General features: G+C 35.2%; 1 protein-coding gene across 1 annotated transcript in view; it reads left to right on the forward strand.

The window, feature by feature from the left end:
- LOC140446049 (uncharacterized) overlaps positions 1-22,066 on the forward strand; it is a 167,030-nt gene that overhangs the window by 62,105 nt on the left and 82,859 nt on the right. Inside the window, exon 2 of the mRNA XM_072538563.1 lies at positions 8,710-8,860. Within this exon, the coding sequence (XP_072394664.1) occupies positions 8,710-8,860 (151 nt within the window). The remainder of the gene's footprint in view (positions 1-8,709; positions 8,861-22,066) is intronic.

Genomic DNA, 22,066 nt, shown 5'->3' on the forward strand with positions numbered 1-22,066 from the left:
GTTGACACAGAAGAAGAAGCTTAACACAAGAAAATTAAAATAGCAATTTATTGTCTCCACTTATGTGATATATTCCCATATACTGTAACTATATTAAATACTATATATTTCATTTTTTTCGGATTTTATATCATTAAAAAAGTGATTATATCTTATATACTATCTAAAGATTTCTTGAAACAACATAAATGAAAGTACTTCGTAGCACAGCTGGATAGACTCTTCTAGATAGGGATACAGGTGAAAACATAAGGTATACATGTGGGATAGACGATATTAACGGTTCGGTTCTAAACAGGAAAAGGGAGTGAAATGAACATATAATAGCAGAATGGAAGAAAGAAGAATGGTGAGAATCGCTCGAGATAAGTAGCCAAAGTGACCATATCTTTACTTAAAATATATGGCACGCACTTTTACTCACAGCGATCTAATCTGATAAGTAGACTTTTCAATCATATTTGGGGCATTACCAGCTTTTGTTGTTAACTATTTATCATTTGTACTCCTATGACCACGGTAAAATGTCCATTCAAATACACAAGCGGTTTTGAATAATGTTGAACCCCACTCTTCTTTGATCTCAGTTAGTTTTCCAGTTAGTCTTTTAGTGTGAAAGTGAAGGTAATTTATTTATTCGTTGTCCTTAAGTTAGTTTTCCGCATTATTTATAAAATATTTCCCTTGTCAAATAAATAAGTTTAAATTCTTACAATTTATTCTGGTTAATTCATTTCCCAATATATATTAATTATAATAGTAAAAGGTTCTATTCCTTCGGTTATCAATTGTTTACTATTGAACAACGTACGAAATAGACGGAGATATCGATCGATTTATTTATTTATCTATCTATACAACATCATGTATTTATAATCTACTCATTCATCACCATTTATCCATGCCTTCGGTTTGTCTTTTTCAAACATGCAGTTTGCGTCTCAAACTTCCTATTGAATTCTTGATATTTTTGCAGTGTATAGTTCCAGGGTTCAATCTCCCCCTATTCCGTCTACTATTTTCAAAAGTTTATCAATTTAGCCCATCTGTATGTTAGTTGTGGTTGATGGCGTCTGTTAATGACGTTTTAATTTTAATCTTTATCCATTGATTTTTCTTTCTGTCTCTTTTAGGTAGCTTCCTTCCGCCTAGGTTATTCCTAGTACATGTCCATCTCTTGACCCCGTGTATAATAGGAACTTTCGTTTTATATCTTTAAAGATTCTTTTGGTTCTTAAAGGTATAAGAAAATCTACCAGATGTCACTTATCTCATTCTTATTGTTCTATTTATTTTTGTGATTTGGTAACTTTCTTGTGCCCTGATGATAGCTTGTCCTAAGTAAGTATACTCTTGAACATGCTTTACATTTGTTCCGCCTGTATTAATGCCCGAAATGAGTTGTGTTTCTACCTACTAGTTAAAATTTGGGTTTTGTACAGGTTTTTAGTCCTTTTCCTAGTAATGTTATTTCCGCCTTAGTTGTTACCTACTATCAGTAGTATATCATTAGCTAATCCAACATGGCTATGTTCTTTTTTGCAGATTTAGTTAGTGTTCCAATTCATAACTTGAAATGATCTTCCAACACCATAGTATAGCTTGTATCGTAAATCGTGATCTACCTGAATTTTCATAGCTGCGTTTGATATATATTAAGTACAAATAATATTAAATTTATTTTTGGTCGCTCTTCTAAAGTTATCTTTGATTTGTTAAGGTATCTTTGTAGATATACAAGACATTCGAGAGTATACTTCTCTGTATTATACCGTGGATCATGGAGTTAAATACTATTTAATTATTAAAAAATTATATATTCCGTTTATTTATTAACACATCTTCCAGTATATGTAAGAACTGCAATGCTACACAACGTATTAACCAAAGGCCAGTTGTTGAAATTTACCACTGGCGAAAATTTCTTCGTTATTTTACATATAATTTTCAGATGTTTATTCTGTTCTTTGTTACGTGATGGACCAGTTCAACCCTGTTTTAATGGTTTCAGGGCCAGGTGTTATTTTACCGGTTGATAATTGATTCGGTAGTCGGCGTTGTCATGCTTGGCCAGGTCGGCAGAGAACGATGGGCCCCTCCCAACTTGCCGCCCACTTCCTACTGACCCCTGCTATTTTGCTACAAACTGTGTTGCCTCTTCGGTTGGTACACGTTTTCTGTGGTTATGTTCTTCTGCTAATTCGCCGCGTTCTTCGACTGGTTTTTAATTGATGACGCGATTATGTATTATGATGGGTGGGTGGTCTCTGCATACCTCCTGAGATATAATTAATTTATACTATACACATTAAATGCAAATGCAGTTAATTAATAATTAATTTTATTATGTCTCGAGTTCTGAAAAGCATAATTGTCTAATTATTAGACATCGATACTAATAGGTGGAATTAATTTTTGGTGATTTTCAAAGAAATTTCTTTTTTTTATATTTGAAATTTGCCACTATTTCCATATTTTGTTTATTTTAATGAGGAAGTGTATATAAACCAACTTAATCGGTGCTACTTTTTATCTGCACACTTTTTGTTGGTAAAGTATGCATGCTTATAAGTTTACGTAGTAATACTTTCTAGTTTTTCTTTGTTCTACTTGTGTGAATTTGTTAGGAGATTTATTTGTTCATTAGTACTCAGTCATTTCTTTTTAGTCGGTGTTTTATTTGACCCTTTTTTTCGTTTTTCTATCGGTAAAAGCTCATATAGATAATTTAGCCAAAAATACTGCTGAGTGGTACTTCGATCGGGCATATGCATTATAATTCAGTCGCATATATTACAGTAAAAAAGAACATAAAACTTAAAAGTTCTTCATCAACTCAACAGGTCCAAATTCAATATTTCCTCCAAATTCATATTACCTATATAAAATTTGAATTATTTATTCCATCCATGTCAACACGAGCATATTGCTTAATCACGTTTTCTTTAATCACACAAATAATCAGCAACACAGCAACACAAAACAGTCAACATTTATAGCAAATTTGATAAAAATATAACAAATTTCTGCCCTTCTGTATGGTCTCGGTATGTTTGTTTGATTGAGTTTGTATATAATACTGACATTATGTTTTACATGACATTAGTAGAAAGAAAAACTACTTGAAGTTGGACTTATTGGAAGATTTGGAAATTACAAGGGAAACAAATGAAAACTCTCACTGTCTTAATACTCAAATTAATTTAAATTGTACTAATTGTACTAAAAGCCTCGTTTTGTTTGTCACAAATGCCCCTTTGGTGTGTCCCTAGACAACAAGCGAGAAAACGATATCTTTTTATTTCATTGTAATTTACCTTTATATGCGCTGAACAATGTTTTTATATTATATCAACTTGCTGTAATTAAATGGTTAAAGCCTAAGCGAAAAAGGTTCTTTTTCCTTCTTCCTTTATCCTTTTTAAATGTCGTTTTGCATTATTTAAAGCTAACTTAAATTTCAAGTTATCTTGGATAACATTATAACTATAACCTGAAAGCAAATATCGTAGTAATACTAGAATGTTTTTATATCTACTACTAGATTAGTTTTATGGCTTTTTTTGAACGGAACTTTCCAATATTTTCTATTTTTTGAATCGTGCTTATATAATTCTTTTTTTTTTTTCTTCCGATCGGCGTAGATCTACATGGTTCTTTATTGAATACTATAGTTTTGGTTTTCTGAATTGAGATTCTCTTGTGTTTATATGGACTAGTCTTTGTAGACTATCGTCATATTGAACTGTCAATATTACGCCGTCTGCATAACAGAGTATCTTAACTTTTTTTTCCCTATTCTATATAATTCTTCTTTGTTGGCGCTTTTGATTGGGAGACTTCATTCGTAATTAAATTAAAGAGTATAGGGTTTAATGAGTTCCCCTATTGCATTCCGTTATCTATGTCTATAGGCTCTCTAAGTTGTTCATTTGTTCTGACTTTCCATCTTGTTGTTTTGGTAGATGTTTTCAATCGTTTTTATGATATCCAATGATATCTAATGGAACTTTTCTATTCTGTAAACGATGAATTATATCTTTAAGTCGATCGGACATAGAAACGCTGATCTATTATACTCTAATAATTTCCCAGTATTTTGCTTTATAACAAATATGGCATCTGTACATGATCTTCCAGTACGAAAACGTTGTTGTCCATCTGCAAAGTTTATTCTCTGATTTATTCGTTCTTGCAGAATTTTAGTTGTATGTTTTAGGGTGGTATGTAACCATGGTGTATGCATGCCTAAGGATACCCACAAACAACACTTTTCCGTCTACTTGTCCATTTTTTCTCTCTTTAATCTGTAGATCATTCTTATTCGTGTTCTTTGTATAGTTTTTTTCGTATTCATATGCCTTCAGTTTCTTTTTGTTCAAGTACCATATTCACGACGAACGTTGGCTGTCATCAGCGCAATCTGTACTTTGTCAAAAGCTTTTTTAAAGAGAATCGTTGTGCTGACTCCATACCATTGTCTAAGATTCTTTAGCCAGGAAGTACGTCTAGACTTGGAACTCTTCTTTCTTTAATCTTTTCTTCAACTATTAATTTTAGGAGTTTGTATTTTTCATTTCCTAAGGTGAGGCCAAAATATTCAAGCTTTTCTAGCGTTTTTTTTTATAGTAAGTATCTTAGAAGTACTTCTTGGTTACCACTCTGTCTATTCATGTTATTCTAAGCATCCTACGATAGCACCAGATCTCAAAAGCTACCAGTTTTTACACATGGTGCTAGTAAGAGTTTAAGCTTTTACACCATAGTACAAAATGATCAATACATAGCAGCGCAGCGTCCGACCTCTCGTAGCATCGTGCTAAGATCGTGACTACACAAAACTGGTTTCATTTTGATAAATGATACTATGGCCTGTTCGATTCTTGTATATTATCACAAGCTGACAACATACATAGGTATTTGTAAGATAGACGCCGTTTTACTTATTGGTGATTCACTTCCAATAGGACTCTGATGGTTTTTGTTTTTAAGAGCATTAACTCTTTTGTTTGTCCTAGATTCAGGTTACACAATCCTATTCTTTTCTTCTATTTGTCACTATTTTTTTCTAATATTCTATATCTAATCTATATTATTTACCCTGTCGAAAAGTAGTTAGCCTAAAATAAAATTTACGACAGTTTACAAAAGTGACGGTAGACAATCTATTATCTTATATTTGATACATCTATTATCCTCCACAATATAAACATTTTGCCTTATCTATTCCCAGTAGCCGAATGGTTGAGAAGTGATGGGATTAAAACAAATAATTTATGTTAGTAGAATCACATTATTACGACGTACTGACTTATTTATAGGAATAAATTGAATGATTTTCAACATGAGTCGTTTAAAATGTTGTTGGTAAAAGCACAACTTCCTTTTACAGAAGTGGTTATCAGAAGTACAATGAATAAGTATCATAATATGAACAATGCGTAGATTGTGATATATACGTTTACAATAGTCGAGTAAAGATTGTTGTAAAGGAGTCCCAATTCGCTAAATCTGTCGATTGCACAAAGCTCACATATTACTGTGCCTATATACAAATATGAATGAATATTATAGCATAGCAGAATAGTATGTAAATATGGTTATGGTTATTAATACAGCAACAACACAAAATATCGCGCTTCAAAGAAATTGAGCAACTTTTGATCATTGAAATAAACGTAACTGTCTAGTGTAAATGAAGCAATTCTAGAAACAAACTAAATGACATGAAACGAAATGAAAGATAACGTAGTATAAATGATAAGAACGAGTGATAGAATAATGTCAGTGAAATTTGTATTTGATAAAGAAGTCTTGAATGTTCCACAACTCGATCTGGGTGAGAATGAAATACAAGCTTTCTGTGATAAATTTGTAGACATACTTAAAAATAGGAGGTGAGTTTAGTGTACATGTGGGTAAATCCAAAAGAGAATATGAAGCAATACATATAGGATATAACCTAGGCTTTAAAACTAGAAATAATGCTGGTGATGATAAAACAGGATTAGATATAACGAACAACACATTTTTTCAAAATAGAGAAAGTGGACAAAATAAGTCCCAAATAGGCTTTTTCATGACAAAAAAAGAAGATATACGTGAATGCCAAGACTGTTGTAGCTTCGCAACTTTATCTAAATAATAATTCAATTGATTGAATGAAAATTATTGCTACGTCTCGTTGTACCAACAACTCCATCTAATTGCGGGTAGTACGAAGCAAATTGGCAGAAATGAATTTTGCAATCTCAACTCATTACTTTGCTTCTGGCCTGCTGATAAGACAGAGGTCTTCGCTACGTGGTAGCATCCGCTACCCTCACTCCACGTGGTAAAGTACAAACTTATATACACCATTACATTGTTGCTGTACTTGTTATGCAAGTACGTTTACTTGTATAACATTGTTATATACAACAAGAGAAATCATAAGATTTCCTACTTGACGAAACTGTATTCAAATCTTTACCACTCTGCTTTCTACAAGTTGCAAAGCAGACAGATTGATGAATTAGTCGGCAAGGGAATCTAAAATATGCATTCCACATGCCGTTCATCATGGTCAAAATTCGTAGTGAATTCATGGTACTCCAAACAGCGTAAAGAAATAAAACATAGTGACGGTATTAGATTTTTATTTCGATGCAGGGCAGCGGCAAGCTGCTTATACGTATTTCAACCTCTTTAGGTCTCATCAGAGCGGCATCAGAGCGGATTAAGAACGTTTTTGACCGTGGAGAACATTTTACGTTTGCCTAAAGATTTCTTACTGTATCGCTAATTGACTGACTTGCTTTTACTCATAATTCTATTGATTTCATTATTAAATTGTATTAAGTTCACTATTAATTGAATGTGTAGTGTATTACTGATTTTCCTAATGATGATGATAACTGATTCTCTAGAGGTAGTAGAAAATACTGAAAGTGGTTTAGACATTGAAGATAAGCTATTGAAGAAAAACTACCATACGACCAGCAATGTTGCTCAGTTAAAAACGAAGAGGAATAACAAATGCATGTGGCGGAAATAAGAGTGCTTAGATGGATGAATGGAGTGACAAAAAATATAAAACTTGGGATGGATATATTAAGGGAAGTCTTAGGTTGACACGCATTAATACTTACATGGGGGAGCACATATTAAAATGGTTAGAAGATGCTCAACGCCGAAATGATAATCGATAATCACCCAACACGAAGAATTCCTGAGTTGCAAGTTGCTGGAAGCAATAGGAGAGGAAGACCAAAGAAAACAAACTTGGTGGGAGACATGTCTAAACGGGTTTTATATTGCTATGACCTTAGGTAAAAACTTACGGAGAAATATAATCAGAGAAACCGACTACGAATAGGTATAAAGGCTTCTTCTTCTTTTTACTTTATAAATAGGCAAAAATGCCTGTTTTACTTCGGTCTTTAGCCTCAATTGACGTTGTCTGACCATCTTTTCCTCGGTCGTCCCAATGATCTTCTTCCATTTAGCAATTTGTCTCTTGCTATTCGTACTATTCTATTTTCTGTCATTCTTTCGATGTGTTGATTCCATTCCACTTTTCTTCTTTTGGTCCACGCGTTTATTTCCTCTATACCACATCTCGCTCGTATTTCCTCACTTCTTACTCTGTCTCTTAGAGTTTGGTTTGTTATTTTTCGTAAGACTTTCATTGCTGTTGTTTCCAGTAGTCTTTGTGTTTTCGCCGTATCTGCTCTTGTTTCCGCTGTGTACGTCATTATCGGTCTTATTGTTGATTTATATATCCTGGTTTTCGTTTCCGTTGTGAGGTATTTGTTTCACCAGATTATGTTGTTGAGACATCCTGCTGCTCTGTTTGCCATGTTCACTTTTTTTTGTACTTCTTCTTCCACTTTTCCGTAGCTTGGCAGTTTTATTCCCAAATATTCAGTTTCCATCACTTGTTCTATTATTTTGTTATTTACGACTAGTTTACATCTTCTCGGTTCCGCTGATATCACTATCGCTTTAGTTTTCTCTGTTGAGGTATAAAGGCAAAGAAAATAATGATGATCGATGATTGTGCAAAAATATTTTATGATAGACTTTTTAAATCTTATTCTTATTCTCAATGTTGTTTTTCTTGCCTATAAAAAATATAAAATAAAAATTAATCAAAAACAACAAAAATTAAATTTAATTTAAAATAACTTATAAAGGAAAAATTCTCAGTGATTGGCTGTATATCATTGTTGGATGGTAACTTTAACTAGACCCAGAAGTGGTCGCTTAATTCGAGTAAGGATTCAGTATGTTCCATTTTAGTTAAAAATTAATAACCATCTACATTATGTAATTTAATTTCAAGTTCATTTAACATTTTATGTGTAAATCAAAGGTTTTTAAACCGTTTTGTAAGTTACTGTTTGCAAATGAATTAATCATCTAAGATTGTCCGATAGGACGAAATCCTTTTGAAATTTTGTAGTCCTTTTTGGATATTTTCATAATTTTAGAATTTAATATACCAATTACCCTAGAAGTATTACATTTCATTGTTTTTTATATGGACGTAGAAAAGAATTTTAGGAAATAAAAATTCCGATAATTAATAATTATTCTAAAAAATAAGTTTATTTTTGTAAAAAATGAATCTTATTTTTTCTATAACTTAACTCATAGCGTAAAAATTACTGCTTTTATTTGACAGTTCGTCAAATTCATCTTTTAAAAAAGTTTCCTTCTTTTCAGAGTAACTGCTGGTTGAAAATAAAAAAGGCGGAAATGGATAGCAAAGATAGAAGAAAAATCCTCGTCAGGGATGTGAATGAAGCCATTACTTGCAGACTGTGTGAGGGATATCTCGTCGACGCTACGGCGTTGACAGAGTGTTTCCATGTGTGTAAGTATTTAATAAATCGATTTTTCCGTCTGAGTTAGTTAATACACAAATCTCGCTGTAACATATACCATTTTTCGTTCTTCATTTGAAATAAAATTTTTGACGCTAGCTACAAATTTTATGATTGAAGAATCGTGATAAGTAGAAACTCTTTTGTAACAAATGACGTTTTATTTGCTTTGTATATAGTCTACAATATTAGAATTAGAAAAATAATTTTCATGTAGCTTACCAAATAATATTTAATGGAAAGTTACATAGTAATATAATCAGATATATTTATTGGATTGTTGTCAATAACAAGAGGTGTACGACAAGGGTGCATACTATCTCCAGACCTGTTCAATTTATATGGAGAATACATAATGAGGAACGCACTCGATGGATGGAGAGGCGGCATCTCCATTGCAGGAAAAAAGATCTCAAACTTAAGATTCGCAGACGATACAACACTGATAGCAACATCTGAAGAGGAGATGTCGAGACTGATAAAGAGAGTAGAAACCGAAAGCAACAAGTGTGGGCTCAAGATTAATAATCAGAAAACAAAAATCATGATTGTGGACCACGCGAATATCCTCCAAACAACAGGCGCCCTAAATCAATTCGAGAAAGTAGACGAGTTCACGTATCTAGGATCTTCCTTAAGCAATGCAGCCTCCTCCCATACGAAAATTCGCAGAAGAATAGGGATGGCCAAGAACGCGATGAGTCGACTGTCAAAAATATGGAAGGACCGCTCTTTATCCAAAAAACTCAAAATGAGACTGGTACGGACACTCATTTTTTCAATCTTCAGTTACGGTGCCGAAACATGGACAATAAAATCAGAGGATAGGAAAAGGATTGACGCATTCGAAATGTGGTGCTGGAGACGAATGCTACGCGTCTCGTGGACGGAGCACAGATCCAATCAGTCGATTCTCGAAGAGCTAAACATTCAGACCAGATTCTCCTCTCAGTGTCTTGCAAATGTTTTAAAGTTTTTTGGCCACATTGCGAGAAGAGACAATGACAACTTAGAAAGACTAATTGTGTGCGGAAACGTAGAAGGACGTAGAGGCAGAGGACGCTCACCTATCCGATGGTCAGATCAAGTACAGAAAGCCACTGGAGAGACGTTTTCCGAGTCCATGAGAGCAGCCCAAAATCGCAAGAGATGGAGAGAATTGACAGCCCGCATTGTAGGAAATCACGATCCTCAGCAATGAGGAAACGATAAGAGAGAGTCAATAACAAAGGGGTGCGAGTATTAAAAGGCTGGAGCGGCACTGTCTGTGCATAATATTTTTATAAGAGTAAAATTGTTAACTTTTGAAGATAATATAAAACTCATTATATTTGCTCTGCTTTGGATCACTATACTGCGAGGTTATTTTACTTTTTCGATCTTTTCTTTCTGATAACGTTGCCTAGCCAGAAGGAGGAGCGTCACATTGTTTAACCCTTTTACGTCGGGCATATACGCGCAAAAGTTTTCTTGCCGCAGATACGGGAGACGCATATATTCACTTACATCAGAATGTACTTTAAATCGGGAAATGTTCGTAATCGCATTTTCGTATTGTATACTATGTCATCGCTTATTGAATTTCACACAGCTGCGATGAACTGCGTATGAGTTGGAGTGAAGTCAGTCCATTTGGAAAAAATGTGAGGTCATTTGTTGACGACGGTGGTACGTGCATAATTTGCTTTTCAACCACATTACCTTCATTTAAGTATTTTGAATTATATTAATAATTTTTTTTAACAAATGGGTTCGAAAAAAAGGTATCTGACTGAAGAAAAGTTAGAGAAGCTTTTGGAAGAGTCAAACTGTTTTACTCTGTAAATATCTCAACACTAATTACGGAACAATGTTGAAAATCGGTGGAAGAAAAATAGAACAGGTATTAAATATTTTATTTAATAAAGTAATTGATGAAGGAAAGATTCCTCAAGAATGGTACAACTCCGAAGTCATTTTACTATTCAAGAAAGGAGACAAAGCAAATATCGAGAATTACCGACCAATATCCTTGCTCTCACATCTGTATAAATTACTAACTAAAATCATAACCAACCGCCTAACACATAAGCTCGATTTCTATCAACCTATCGAGCAGGCTGGATTCAGAAAACATTTTAGTACCATAGACCACTTGCACACCGTAAGAACACTGATAGAAAAATGCACCGAGTATAATGTTCCAATTCATATGGCGTTCGTCGATTTCAATAAAGCATTCGATTCCATCGAATTATGGGCAGTGCTTGAATCTCTAGAAAATGCACGTATAGATTCAAGATACACTAACATAATTAAAAACATATATGAAAATGCCACCATGCAGAAAAAGCTGGACGAAAGCTGAAAAACTAATCCCATAAGACAACAACGGGGAGTAAGACAAGGAGACACCATCTCTCCCAAACTATTTACCCATGCTCTAGAAAACATTTTTAAGAAACTAGAATGGAACAATAAGGGTATCAACGTCGACGGATCATACTTAAACCACTTGCGATTCGCAGATGACATAGTTTTAATAGCCGATAATATCCAAGAACTAAATGATATGTTACAACAATTAAATGCAGTTTCAGGAGCGGTAGGCTTAAAAATGAACTACAGCAAAACAAAAATACTGAGCCGAGACCAGACAAATATAACAATACAAAATCATACCATAGAAAATGTTGAACATTATGTATATCTAGGTCATGTTATCAAACTAGGAAAACCAAATCAAGATGCTGAAATTAAAAGAAGAACACAACTGGCATGGGGCGCTTTCGGCAAATTAGCATATATCTTGAAAAACACCTCCATTCCTGTAAACTTAAAGAAAAAGGTGTATAACACATGCATACTACCAGTTTGTACTTACGGCTTGGAGACAGTAGCCCTTACAAAAAAATCTGCTAAAAAATTAGAAACAACGCAAAGAGCAATGGAACGAATCATGCTTGGAATATCACTAAGAGACAAGATTAGAAACACCGAGATAAGACGTAGAACGAAGATTAGGGATATTGTGGAAGAAATTGCAAAAATGAAATGGCGCTGGGCAGGTCACGTAGCCCGATATAATGACAACAGGTAGACACGGAGAATTCTAGAATGGAGACCAAGGACGACAACAAGAAGCACGGGAAGACCTCAAAAAAGATGGGTAGATGACATAAGAACAGTGGCAGGCAAACAGTGGATTAGATTGGCGCAAGATAGAGAAAGATGGAAGCAATTGGGAGAGACCTACATTCAGGAGTGGATGGAAAATGGTTGACAAAGAGAATTACGGAACAAACAAATCTGTTCTGCTCCCAAAACGAAAATATTCAGAGAAGCCATACAAAACAATTGAGTGAAATAACAGTAAGTGAAATGTACTGTTTTATAGCATCGTCAATTTTGATGGCGCAAGTAAAAAACTACGACTGGTAGACTATTGGTCTAAAGATTTTTTGTTGTCGACACCGATATTTTCACAAATTTTTACGCGAGACCCTTATTTATTGATTCAACGAAATTTGCATTTTGTCGACAATAACGACGATACTAAGAAAAACGATAAACTACATAAAATAAGATTCGTTGTATCCCGTCTTCTGAAAGCATACAAAGACGTGTTTTACCCGTTCGAAAATTTATGCATTTATGAAAGTTTGATGTTGTTCAAAGGAAGACTAAGCTTCATACAATACATACCTTCGAAAAGACAAAGATTTGGGGTTAAATTTTTTGTTTTATGTTACTGTGAGACTGGATACATATTAAATTTTTATATACACTCGCGATCATAAAATCCGGGTCACCCTGAAAATCACCGATATTTCATTTTTAACGAGCTTTATCGTAAATAATAATAACACAAATACAAACGAATACATGTTTCTGAGAATTGTTGTCGGCTTAGCGGTTTCCTTTGCAACAAAGAATTTCAGTAGTGCCGATTTCGCGGAAAAGTGCACACTTCCCAAAATGAACGGTTCCTGTAACTGCCGCTTGTTTTAAATGTCTCATTTGTGCTTCGACTTTCTGTTCAAACGCAACGAACAAACGTTTATTATTGTTACCATTAGTGTTTATAAGTGCCATTATTAGTGTTTATTATTGTTTATTTTTTGCCAAAAATACCCTTAACTGTTGTTGAAACGGCACAAATTGTTGCGCTTGTGAAAGACGGTCACACTCAACGGCAAGTCGCAAGAACTGTTGGCGTAAGCCTTTCTACGGTTCAACGAGTGCTTCAACGGTTTCAGGAGAAGGGTTTACTATCCAGGCGACCTGGCTCTATACGAAGAAGAATGACCACGGTTCGAGATGACCGTTTTCTTGTGTTTCAGGCTTTACGAAACCGGACCTCAACTGCGATTATGCATCGAAATCGTCTACAGGAAGTACGAAATCGCAATGTTAGCGTTGCAACAGTCAGGAGAAGATTTCGTTCTTTTGGACTATCTTCTCGGGTACTGGCTACAGGACCGCCACTTCGCCTGGCGCATCGAGTTGCACGACTAGCTTTTGCTCGACAATACGCGCATTGGGGAATTAATGATTGGAGTTATTCCCAGATGAATCCCGTTTCTGCCTAACTGGATTCGACGGACGTGTAAGATTTTGGAGGAGAACCGGTGAATGATTTTCACAAGCTTGCATTGCTCCAAGAATACCATTTGGTGGAGGCTCGGTCATGGCTTGGGGAGGTGTATCTTCCGACTTCCGCACAGAATTACCCTTCATCGAAAATGGGGGGTACTTAACTGCACGAAGGGACATTACGGAGATTCTGGAAGAACATATTATGCATACCATGGCAAGGCTTGGAGAAAACGTCGTTTTTATGCAGAACAACGCGCGAACGCACGTTGCCACGATCAGTATGCAATACTTGGACGAGGTTGGAATTACGAGGTTACCCTGGCCAGCTAGGTCTTCGGACCTGAATCCCATCGAACATATCTGGGACGATTTGAAAAAACGTATTTAACCCCTAACATCGCCTCCTAACAACGCACAGGAGCTTAAGGATCTGTTAGTGAGAGAGTGGAATAACATACCACAACATGTAATCCGGAGAAAAATTGAGAGTATGTCCTGTCGTCTGCAAGAGGTCATTAGAGCAAGTGGAGACAATACACGATATTAGTCATTGAAATTTCACTGACATTTTACCACGTTCTGTATTTTCCATTTTTTTCGTATGCCTGTTTTATCAACAATTTGGTTTGTTTTCTGCTTTTTCAATAAAAACAATAAAAAACCGTTTTTTTTTTCTTTCAAAACAAACATTGATGACAAATAAAAAATACGTTAGCCTAAAAAAAAGGTTATTACTGCACCAGAGGCAAAAATATTCCAGAAACTTGAAATTTTCAAGGTGACCCGGATTTTATGATCGCGAGTGTATATTGTGGGGCTGGCAGTAATATACCAGAAGAGGCTAATTATGTCAGTAAATCCGGAAATGTTGTTCTTGCTCTCATAAAAGATTACCTAAATGCTGGCCATACTCAATATACTGATAACTGGTATAACAGTCCAAATTTGTATAGCTTACTGTGGTCAAAAAAGACAAATGCATGTGGCACTGTAAAGAGTACTAGAAAAAAAATGCTTTCTATGACACAAAAACTAAATCGGGGCGAGATAGAAGCTTTACATCAAAAAATTTACTTGCGCTCAAATAGCAAGACAAACGCGAAGTTCGTATGATGAGTACATTTCATAAACCAAATCTTGTTGCTATGGAAAAAAGGACTATGCTTACAATATTATATCAAAACCTCAGGTAGTAGTTGACTATAATCGTAACATGGGTGCTCTGGATCGTACAGACATTTTACTAAGTTCGATCGAGTCTGCACGAAAAACCATCAAGTGGTACAAAAAAGTATTTTTTCGACTTCTTGATATGTCTATTCTAAATTCGCACGCTGTCTACAAAATAAAAACGTCATCTAAAATATCATTTTCATATTTTCACCTTACATTGACACGAGAAATTCTACAAAAACTTCATGTACCCACTACCACTAAAACTAAGGACCATCAAGACTCTCCTTTGCGACTAATTGAGAGGCACTTCCCATCGCGTTTCTTCTTCTCATTGCGCCGTCTCCTTTCGAAGGTTGGCGGTCCAAATGGCAATTGTAGTTTTGGAAACTGCTGCGCGAAAGATCTCTGCGGATGAGCGGTCGAACCATCTCCTCAGGTCTTTCAGCCACGAGTTCTGGCGTCTTCCTACTGATCTTTTGCCCTGTCCTTTTCCTTTCAGTATAACTTGAAGTAATTCATATCTTTCGCCTCTCAACACATGACCCAAGTATTGCATTTTCCTCTCTTTGATTATTCTTAGTAATTCTTTTTGTTTACACATGCCACGAAGTACCTCAACATTAGTAACTCTTTGTACCCATGGAATCCTCAACATTCGTCTGTATATATACATCTCAAAGGCATCTATTCTTTTTTCTATTTCAGAGTCCATTGTCCCAATTTCACAGCCATACAGTAAGACAGAAAAAACGTAACATCTGATCATTCGGATTCTAAGCTGTAGACTAAGGTCTGATCTTGTAAAAAATGTTTTCATGCTCATGAATGTTTTCCTTGCTTGTTCGATTCTTGATTCTTGATCGCGTTTGGAAACGACTAATCAAACTAAGCAAACCAGAAAAAGATGTCTCGGTTGCAGCAAAAAAAGGGTACGCAAAGAAACAATCTATTGTTGCCAACACTGTGAGGTTCCTCTTTGTGTGGTATCTTGTTTTAAAAAAAATATACTGGGTCTAAACTTCTGCTAGTCTAATATAGAATTATATGTTTTAGTTTTTTGAATATTTTCTTTGATTTATATGCATTTTTATAAATAATTAATAAGACATTTATCTTCTGTACTTGTTTTTTAAATTTTACACTTACGAATTTTGTTTACCACAAAAGTCGGGAAACGCATATATTCGCGCAAGCGTTAAACGGGAAGCGCATTGAAGCGCAAGGCATAAAAACTCCCGTATCTGAGGCACGGCACGTTAAAAAACTGCCGTCGTGAAAGGGTTAATACTGTAGAAGGAACGTATTTTTGGGGCAAAGAATGTGAGAAACTGGGAAAATGAATTGATCTGTTAGAAGGAATGGATATTCCAGACACACACTGTAGATACGTATCTTTTGTGTGAAATTCTAGTGAAGTATCGTTTTGCCTTATTTTTCTGTCCTAAAAGCATTCCTATAAATATTTTGAAGTGCTAGTGTTATGTGAGACTTCAAGTTCCACATACATAAAAGAATTAATAAAATCAATACTAAAATATGCGGGATTATAACCCACATACCGTATACATTTAAAATTCAATGAACTTTATCAAATTTTGTTGCCGTAACGTTGATACATTAGTCTGAATACAAAATTCAATGTAGTTGTTCGTCGTCGATCGACGGAATTTATGTATATTTGACACAAATATTCCAGTTAATGTTTCAATTATGTCATTTTAATGTAATTAATCTGATAATGAAATTTTATAGCAAACAATGTCGACAAAATTTAATGACACACTCATCATTAAATGTAATGTGTACCCACTGACTTGATTTAATGGAAATTGATTATTATTGTTTTATACAAGTTTGAAATTATAATGGTTCGAAAATTAGCTAATAATAGCGGCAATTTCGTAAATTCGACTTTAATTTAGATTAACAGTAGAAATGTAAATAAAATAATCTATTCTGGAAAAATTTCTTTTTATTGTTCCCTATGCCTTTTCAAATATGTAAGTCTGTATGTTGTTAGATATCCCGTGCACTTTTTATCTCCTTAGCTTACTAATTATTCTGAGGAGTTATGCTCGACTTAGCTTTCGCCATTGGATATTTGTGTTCTCACATTATATTAATGTATTTCTTTCGTTGTAGATTGTAGAATTCAAAGAGGTCATTTGACCTCATAGATCTCTCTACACTGCGACCTGAAAGATCTTTTTATATTTTTCTATCTGTTTAGTTCAATAGGCTTATTATTCGTTGCGGAAAGACGTTTGTTACTAGGTCAGGATCTAAAAACAACTGTTCCAGGTAATTCTGGCGTTGGCGAACAATTAATCTGCAGTCGCAGACAATATGTTCGACTGTTTAGTTTACATTTTCGCAGAATCTATATGTTGCTCTGTCCACTTGTCCATTTTAGAAATGATATATATATCTGAGTGAACAGTGTCCAGTGAGAACATCTGTAATTACTCTGGGTTCAGTCTTCTGAAGCTCTAAGAGAATTTTCCGTAGCGAGCAGAGCAATTACGTTAGTATTGTTGACCTTAATTGGTGTACTAACAGAGCTATTTAATAGATGTCTCCATAATTAATAGCAAGATCCCTAAAGACTGGAACGAGAGTCTAGTAAATACTCTTACGCAAAAAAGAAGACAAATGTGATCTACAGAATTATAGACCTAGAACGTTGCTCAGTCAAGTATATAAACTATTTATGAGAATTATTAACAACCGGTTAACCTACAAAATGGACAATTACCAACCGGTCGATTACCAACCAACAATTACCAACCAACTGGCTTCCGCAAAGGATATAATACATCAAACCATCTGCTGACAATGAGAACATTGATAGAGAAGGCAAACGAATACCAAATACCCGTATTTCTTGCCTTCGTCGACTATGAAAAGGCGTTTGATAGTATCGAGATGTGGGCCATAGAACAAGCTATTAATAATTGTAGAATAGATTCGAGATATAGGCAACTAATACAAAATATATATGAAAATGCAACTATGATAGTACAACTAGACGAAAATACAAATCCCATCCCCATTAAGAGAGGAGTGAGACAAGGAGACGTAATATCGCCAAAGCTTTTCAACCTAGCCCTAGAAGACGTCTTCAAAACTACAAATTGGTCAACCTATGGCAACATTAATGGCAACAAGTTAAACCACCTCAGATTCGCTGACGACATAGTGATTATAGCGAGCACATTTGAGGAACTGCAAATTATGATGGGGGAACTAGCAGCCAGTTCCCACTACGTCGGCCTAAAAATGAATATGAAAAAAACAAAAATAATAACAAACGCAGATGACCCCAGACGTATAACCATAAATGGCAGTGAGATAGAACAAATCCAGGAATATATCTACTTAGGAGAAATCCTGAAACTTGACAAAGAGAACCAAAGTGCGGAAATTACTAGAAGAACAACACTAGCATGGGCAGGATTTGGAAAACTTAGTTGGATACTTAAGAACCGCAAAATACCCCAATACTTGTGGAGCAAAGTGTTCAACCAATGCATCCTTCCTATCATGACATATGGATGTCAAACCTGGACCCTAACCAAGGCAAACATGAATAAACTAGCCACAACAGAAATAACAATGAAAAGAGCAATGTTAGGTATACGAACGTCAGATAAAAACAGGAACGACTGGGTAAGATCCAAAACAAAAGTCGAGGACATAACAACAAAAATTGCCAAACTTAAATGGAGCTTCGCGGGCCACACTGCTAGACAAAAAGACCAACGTTAGAATACTACAATACAACATTGGAGACCTTACGAAAGTAAACGACCAAGAGGAAGACCACAGATGAGATGGGTTGATGATATTAAAAGAATAGCAGGAACAAATTGGAAATATGTTGCTCAGGATAGAGACCGATGGAAGGAGTTGGGAGAGGCCTATGTTCAAACATGGACGACAGAAGGCTAAGAAGAAGAATTGGTGTTTTTATGTTATTATTTTGATCCTAATATCCGCATATATTGCGTATCTAGGTAATGATGACTTGCAATGTTTTGATGTAAAGAGCTGATAGAATATGGAATACTTTAGGTTCTTATTCTGATTCCTGCCCTTCTCGTAAGTCGGTTATCATCGTAGCTATTCGTATCTTTATGGCAACTGCTCTGAAAAGTTCTACTGAGTTGCAATTATAACACTCAAAGGTTTCTGAGACAGGAAATTCTTCTATGATCTATGTTTCGTTTACCCTTGATCTTTCTTTACCCTTTCACTTTTGTATTTGTAACTCGTTGGATCCAAGAAATTTTTATTATCCGCCTGTAGCACCACATTGAAAATGTTTCCTACTTCTTTATAGGTTTTTATTTTTAGTGTCCAATTTCTATGCCACAAAAAAAAAGTGGAGAATACGTAACTTTATTATGTCTCTTATCCGCATTTCCATAGCAAGGCTACGATTAGTGAATTGCTTTATCATTTTTACACATGTTTGTCTCGCAATTTCAATTGATATCCTTATTTCTGTACTTTGATCATTGTTTTCATTTTTCCAGGTCCCTGGATTGTTGTAATTATTAACACTTTTTACTTGTTTTCCTTGGATGGCTAAACACCCAGTCATATGTCACTTTGTAATGATCATGAACTTGGTTTTCTTAAGATTCATTTCCTGTCTGTGTTGGATAATGCATTGATTTGCTCTGTTTACTAAGTGTTGTAGTGATTCTAGACTGTTAGTGCTATAAAAACGGTATCATCTGTGAACCTTATGTCGTTCAAGATTTCTTTTTTTCTTGCTATAAGCAAGAAGCTTACAGCTTCGCTCGTGGAGACAACACGCATGCCTAACTCCTCCTTTTATCTCTATATTTTCTGTTTCGACGTTTTCAATCTTAACATTTTCTTGATTCCGATACACACCACATCTCAGAAGTAAAACAAGAACTAAAAATCCTGAAGTGTGCATGCCCATCTACCTGAATACTATGGCGAGTTTACTCCATAAGAAATTACATCCAAAATATCAGAAATTAAGTCCGGAAAGGCACCCGGGTCCGATAAAATCTATCCAGAATTTTTACTTCACTATGGCAAATAAACTAGGAAATGGCTGGCTGATTTCTATGCAGATATCTTAAAATCATGAGAAATCCCCACTCACTTAAAAAGATCTCCATTATAACCATATTAATACTAGGCTAAAGGCAAATGATCAGCCTCAAAACTACCGACAGCTAAAAACATTTGTTGATTTGATTGACCTATCAGCTGGATATCGTCTTAAGACAAGGAATAATCTGCAAACTATTCCGTGCCATTCCGTGTCAAAAAGTAACTAAAATCATTGAAGCATGCTCACAGACAGAGCTTCAAGCCACAATGAGCAATTTTAAAATGTCCAAATTAAAGCAATCTGTTTGAAGAAATGATTCTCTTCTCAGAGTATATAGAAAAATCCATGCTAAACATAAACTTTCCATCCACCATGACAAGCTTGATATCGAATTGAAAAGACTACGTTCCAGATATCCTCCATTGTTAAAGGGCACCTCCGTATATCTTGAACATTTCAGATTTCAGCCTCACCAATGGCTGGAGAAGATAATAGGAAAGCGACTTACCACAAGAAGTTTACCAAATGCTCTGTATCGATCAGAAACCGCCAGAGTTTGAACTGCCTCGCAATACATGGACAACTCTGAACAAAATAAGCACAAGCTTATAGATGTGCTGACAGCTTACATAGATATGTAAATGCCGTTACTCCTGATTATGACTATGGTGTGCACCGACAGACTGTTGGTCATATTGTTGAATAATGTTCCCGAAGGCTGTTCCCTGAAGTTTTTGATAAGTTCTTGAATGCGACGAATGCGAAGATCCCCAACAAGATAGATCGACCAAATTACAGAAATATGCAAAATACCTACATATGCTTGAGTTAAAAGAAATGACCAGAGATAGAGATCTTTGGAGACGGACAATACACGACTTTACGATGACCACTACACTTCCTCCGGGGATCAGAATTGGAGAGAGAGAGAGAGAGAGAGAGAGAGAGAGATCAATATTTATTGGACTGCTTTGGACATTTTTACTAATTATCTCAATATATAAATGTTCCGTCTATGATTGATCCAGTTCGTATAGCTCTTTGAATAATCCTAGACTTTCTTTTATCGTTTTTTCATATAAGGTAAGGAAGCATTGGTTTTGGTTCCTGTTGTTCGTTGGTATTACGGTGGACTCTTATCTATATCGCTAGATTTTACATTGGTACTTGCTGCATAAGAGTTATGTCCTAATTCTTCTCCCAAATAATTAGTTTCCCATATTCGGATAGCACGATCCGTAAAATGTTTTAATACTCCTCTGTCTTGTTGTTGGAACAGAATATTTAAGAAATTTGTAGTTTAAAATTACTGTATTGTGCTCCAGTGGTTGACAATTGCCACCTTATAGTAAGTATGTGACGATAGTGACGAAAAATTTCTTCTAGGAACTGCTGACTGTAAAATCAACTTGCACTATTGTAAACAGGAACAGATGGACTGATAATGGGTTTTAAAAATACATTTTCTTATTAATATTGGGAAGGTCGTGCAATCACGATGGTAGTGATTGCCTTTCTGTCTTTCGTACATTTTTCTTCATATTTTGTTCATCAGAAGAGGCTTACACGCATTGATTAGTTTTTCTCAGAATAGTTTCAGCAGAGTCATGTTTCACTTCCAGATTTCAAACCACATCCTTGAAACTATACCCTCATATTGTACATCTGCCTGTACTTCTAGTCTTTGGTTGAAATGTTTTTTGCTTTGCATTATTTATTTGAAAACATTTTTTGAGCAATGTCTTCATTTAATTTATCAGTTCAATTATCTTCATTTCATCAAATAGATAAATTATTTTTAAGATTCCTTCTTCTTCAAGTGCCCTCTCCGCTACGGAGTTTTGCAATCATCTGCACTGGAACCAGTCTCTTAAATTGCGCAGCCAATATATACGTCGTCTCCCCACGCTTCGTTTGCCCTTCATTTTTGCTTGGATAATTAACTGGAGCAATCGGTACTTTTTCCCTCTCATCACATGACCAAAATATTCCAACTTTCTTCTCTTGATGGTGATCAACAGCTCCCGTTCTTTGTTCATTCTTCGAAGAACTTCACCATTTGTTACTTTATCTGTCCAAGGTATTTTCAAAATTCTTCTGTATATCCACATTTCGAAGGCCTCTAGTTTATCGGTATTGCTCTTATTTAAAGTCCAAGTCTCTACTCCGTACAGCAGTATCGAGAAGATGTAGCATCTAACCAATCTCATTTTCAGGTTTAAGTTAATGTCATGAATTCCCAGAATGTCCTTCATATTAACAAAAGCAGCTCGAGCCTTTCCAATTCTAGTTTTTATTTCTTCTGTGATGTCATTGTTGTTATTAACACTTGTTCCCAAATATT

Source organism: Diabrotica undecimpunctata, chromosome 7 (assembly GCF_040954645.1).
Source record: "Diabrotica undecimpunctata isolate CICGRU chromosome 7, icDiaUnde3, whole genome shotgun sequence".
NCBI lineage: Eukaryota > Metazoa > Arthropoda > Insecta > Coleoptera > Chrysomelidae > Diabrotica > Diabrotica undecimpunctata.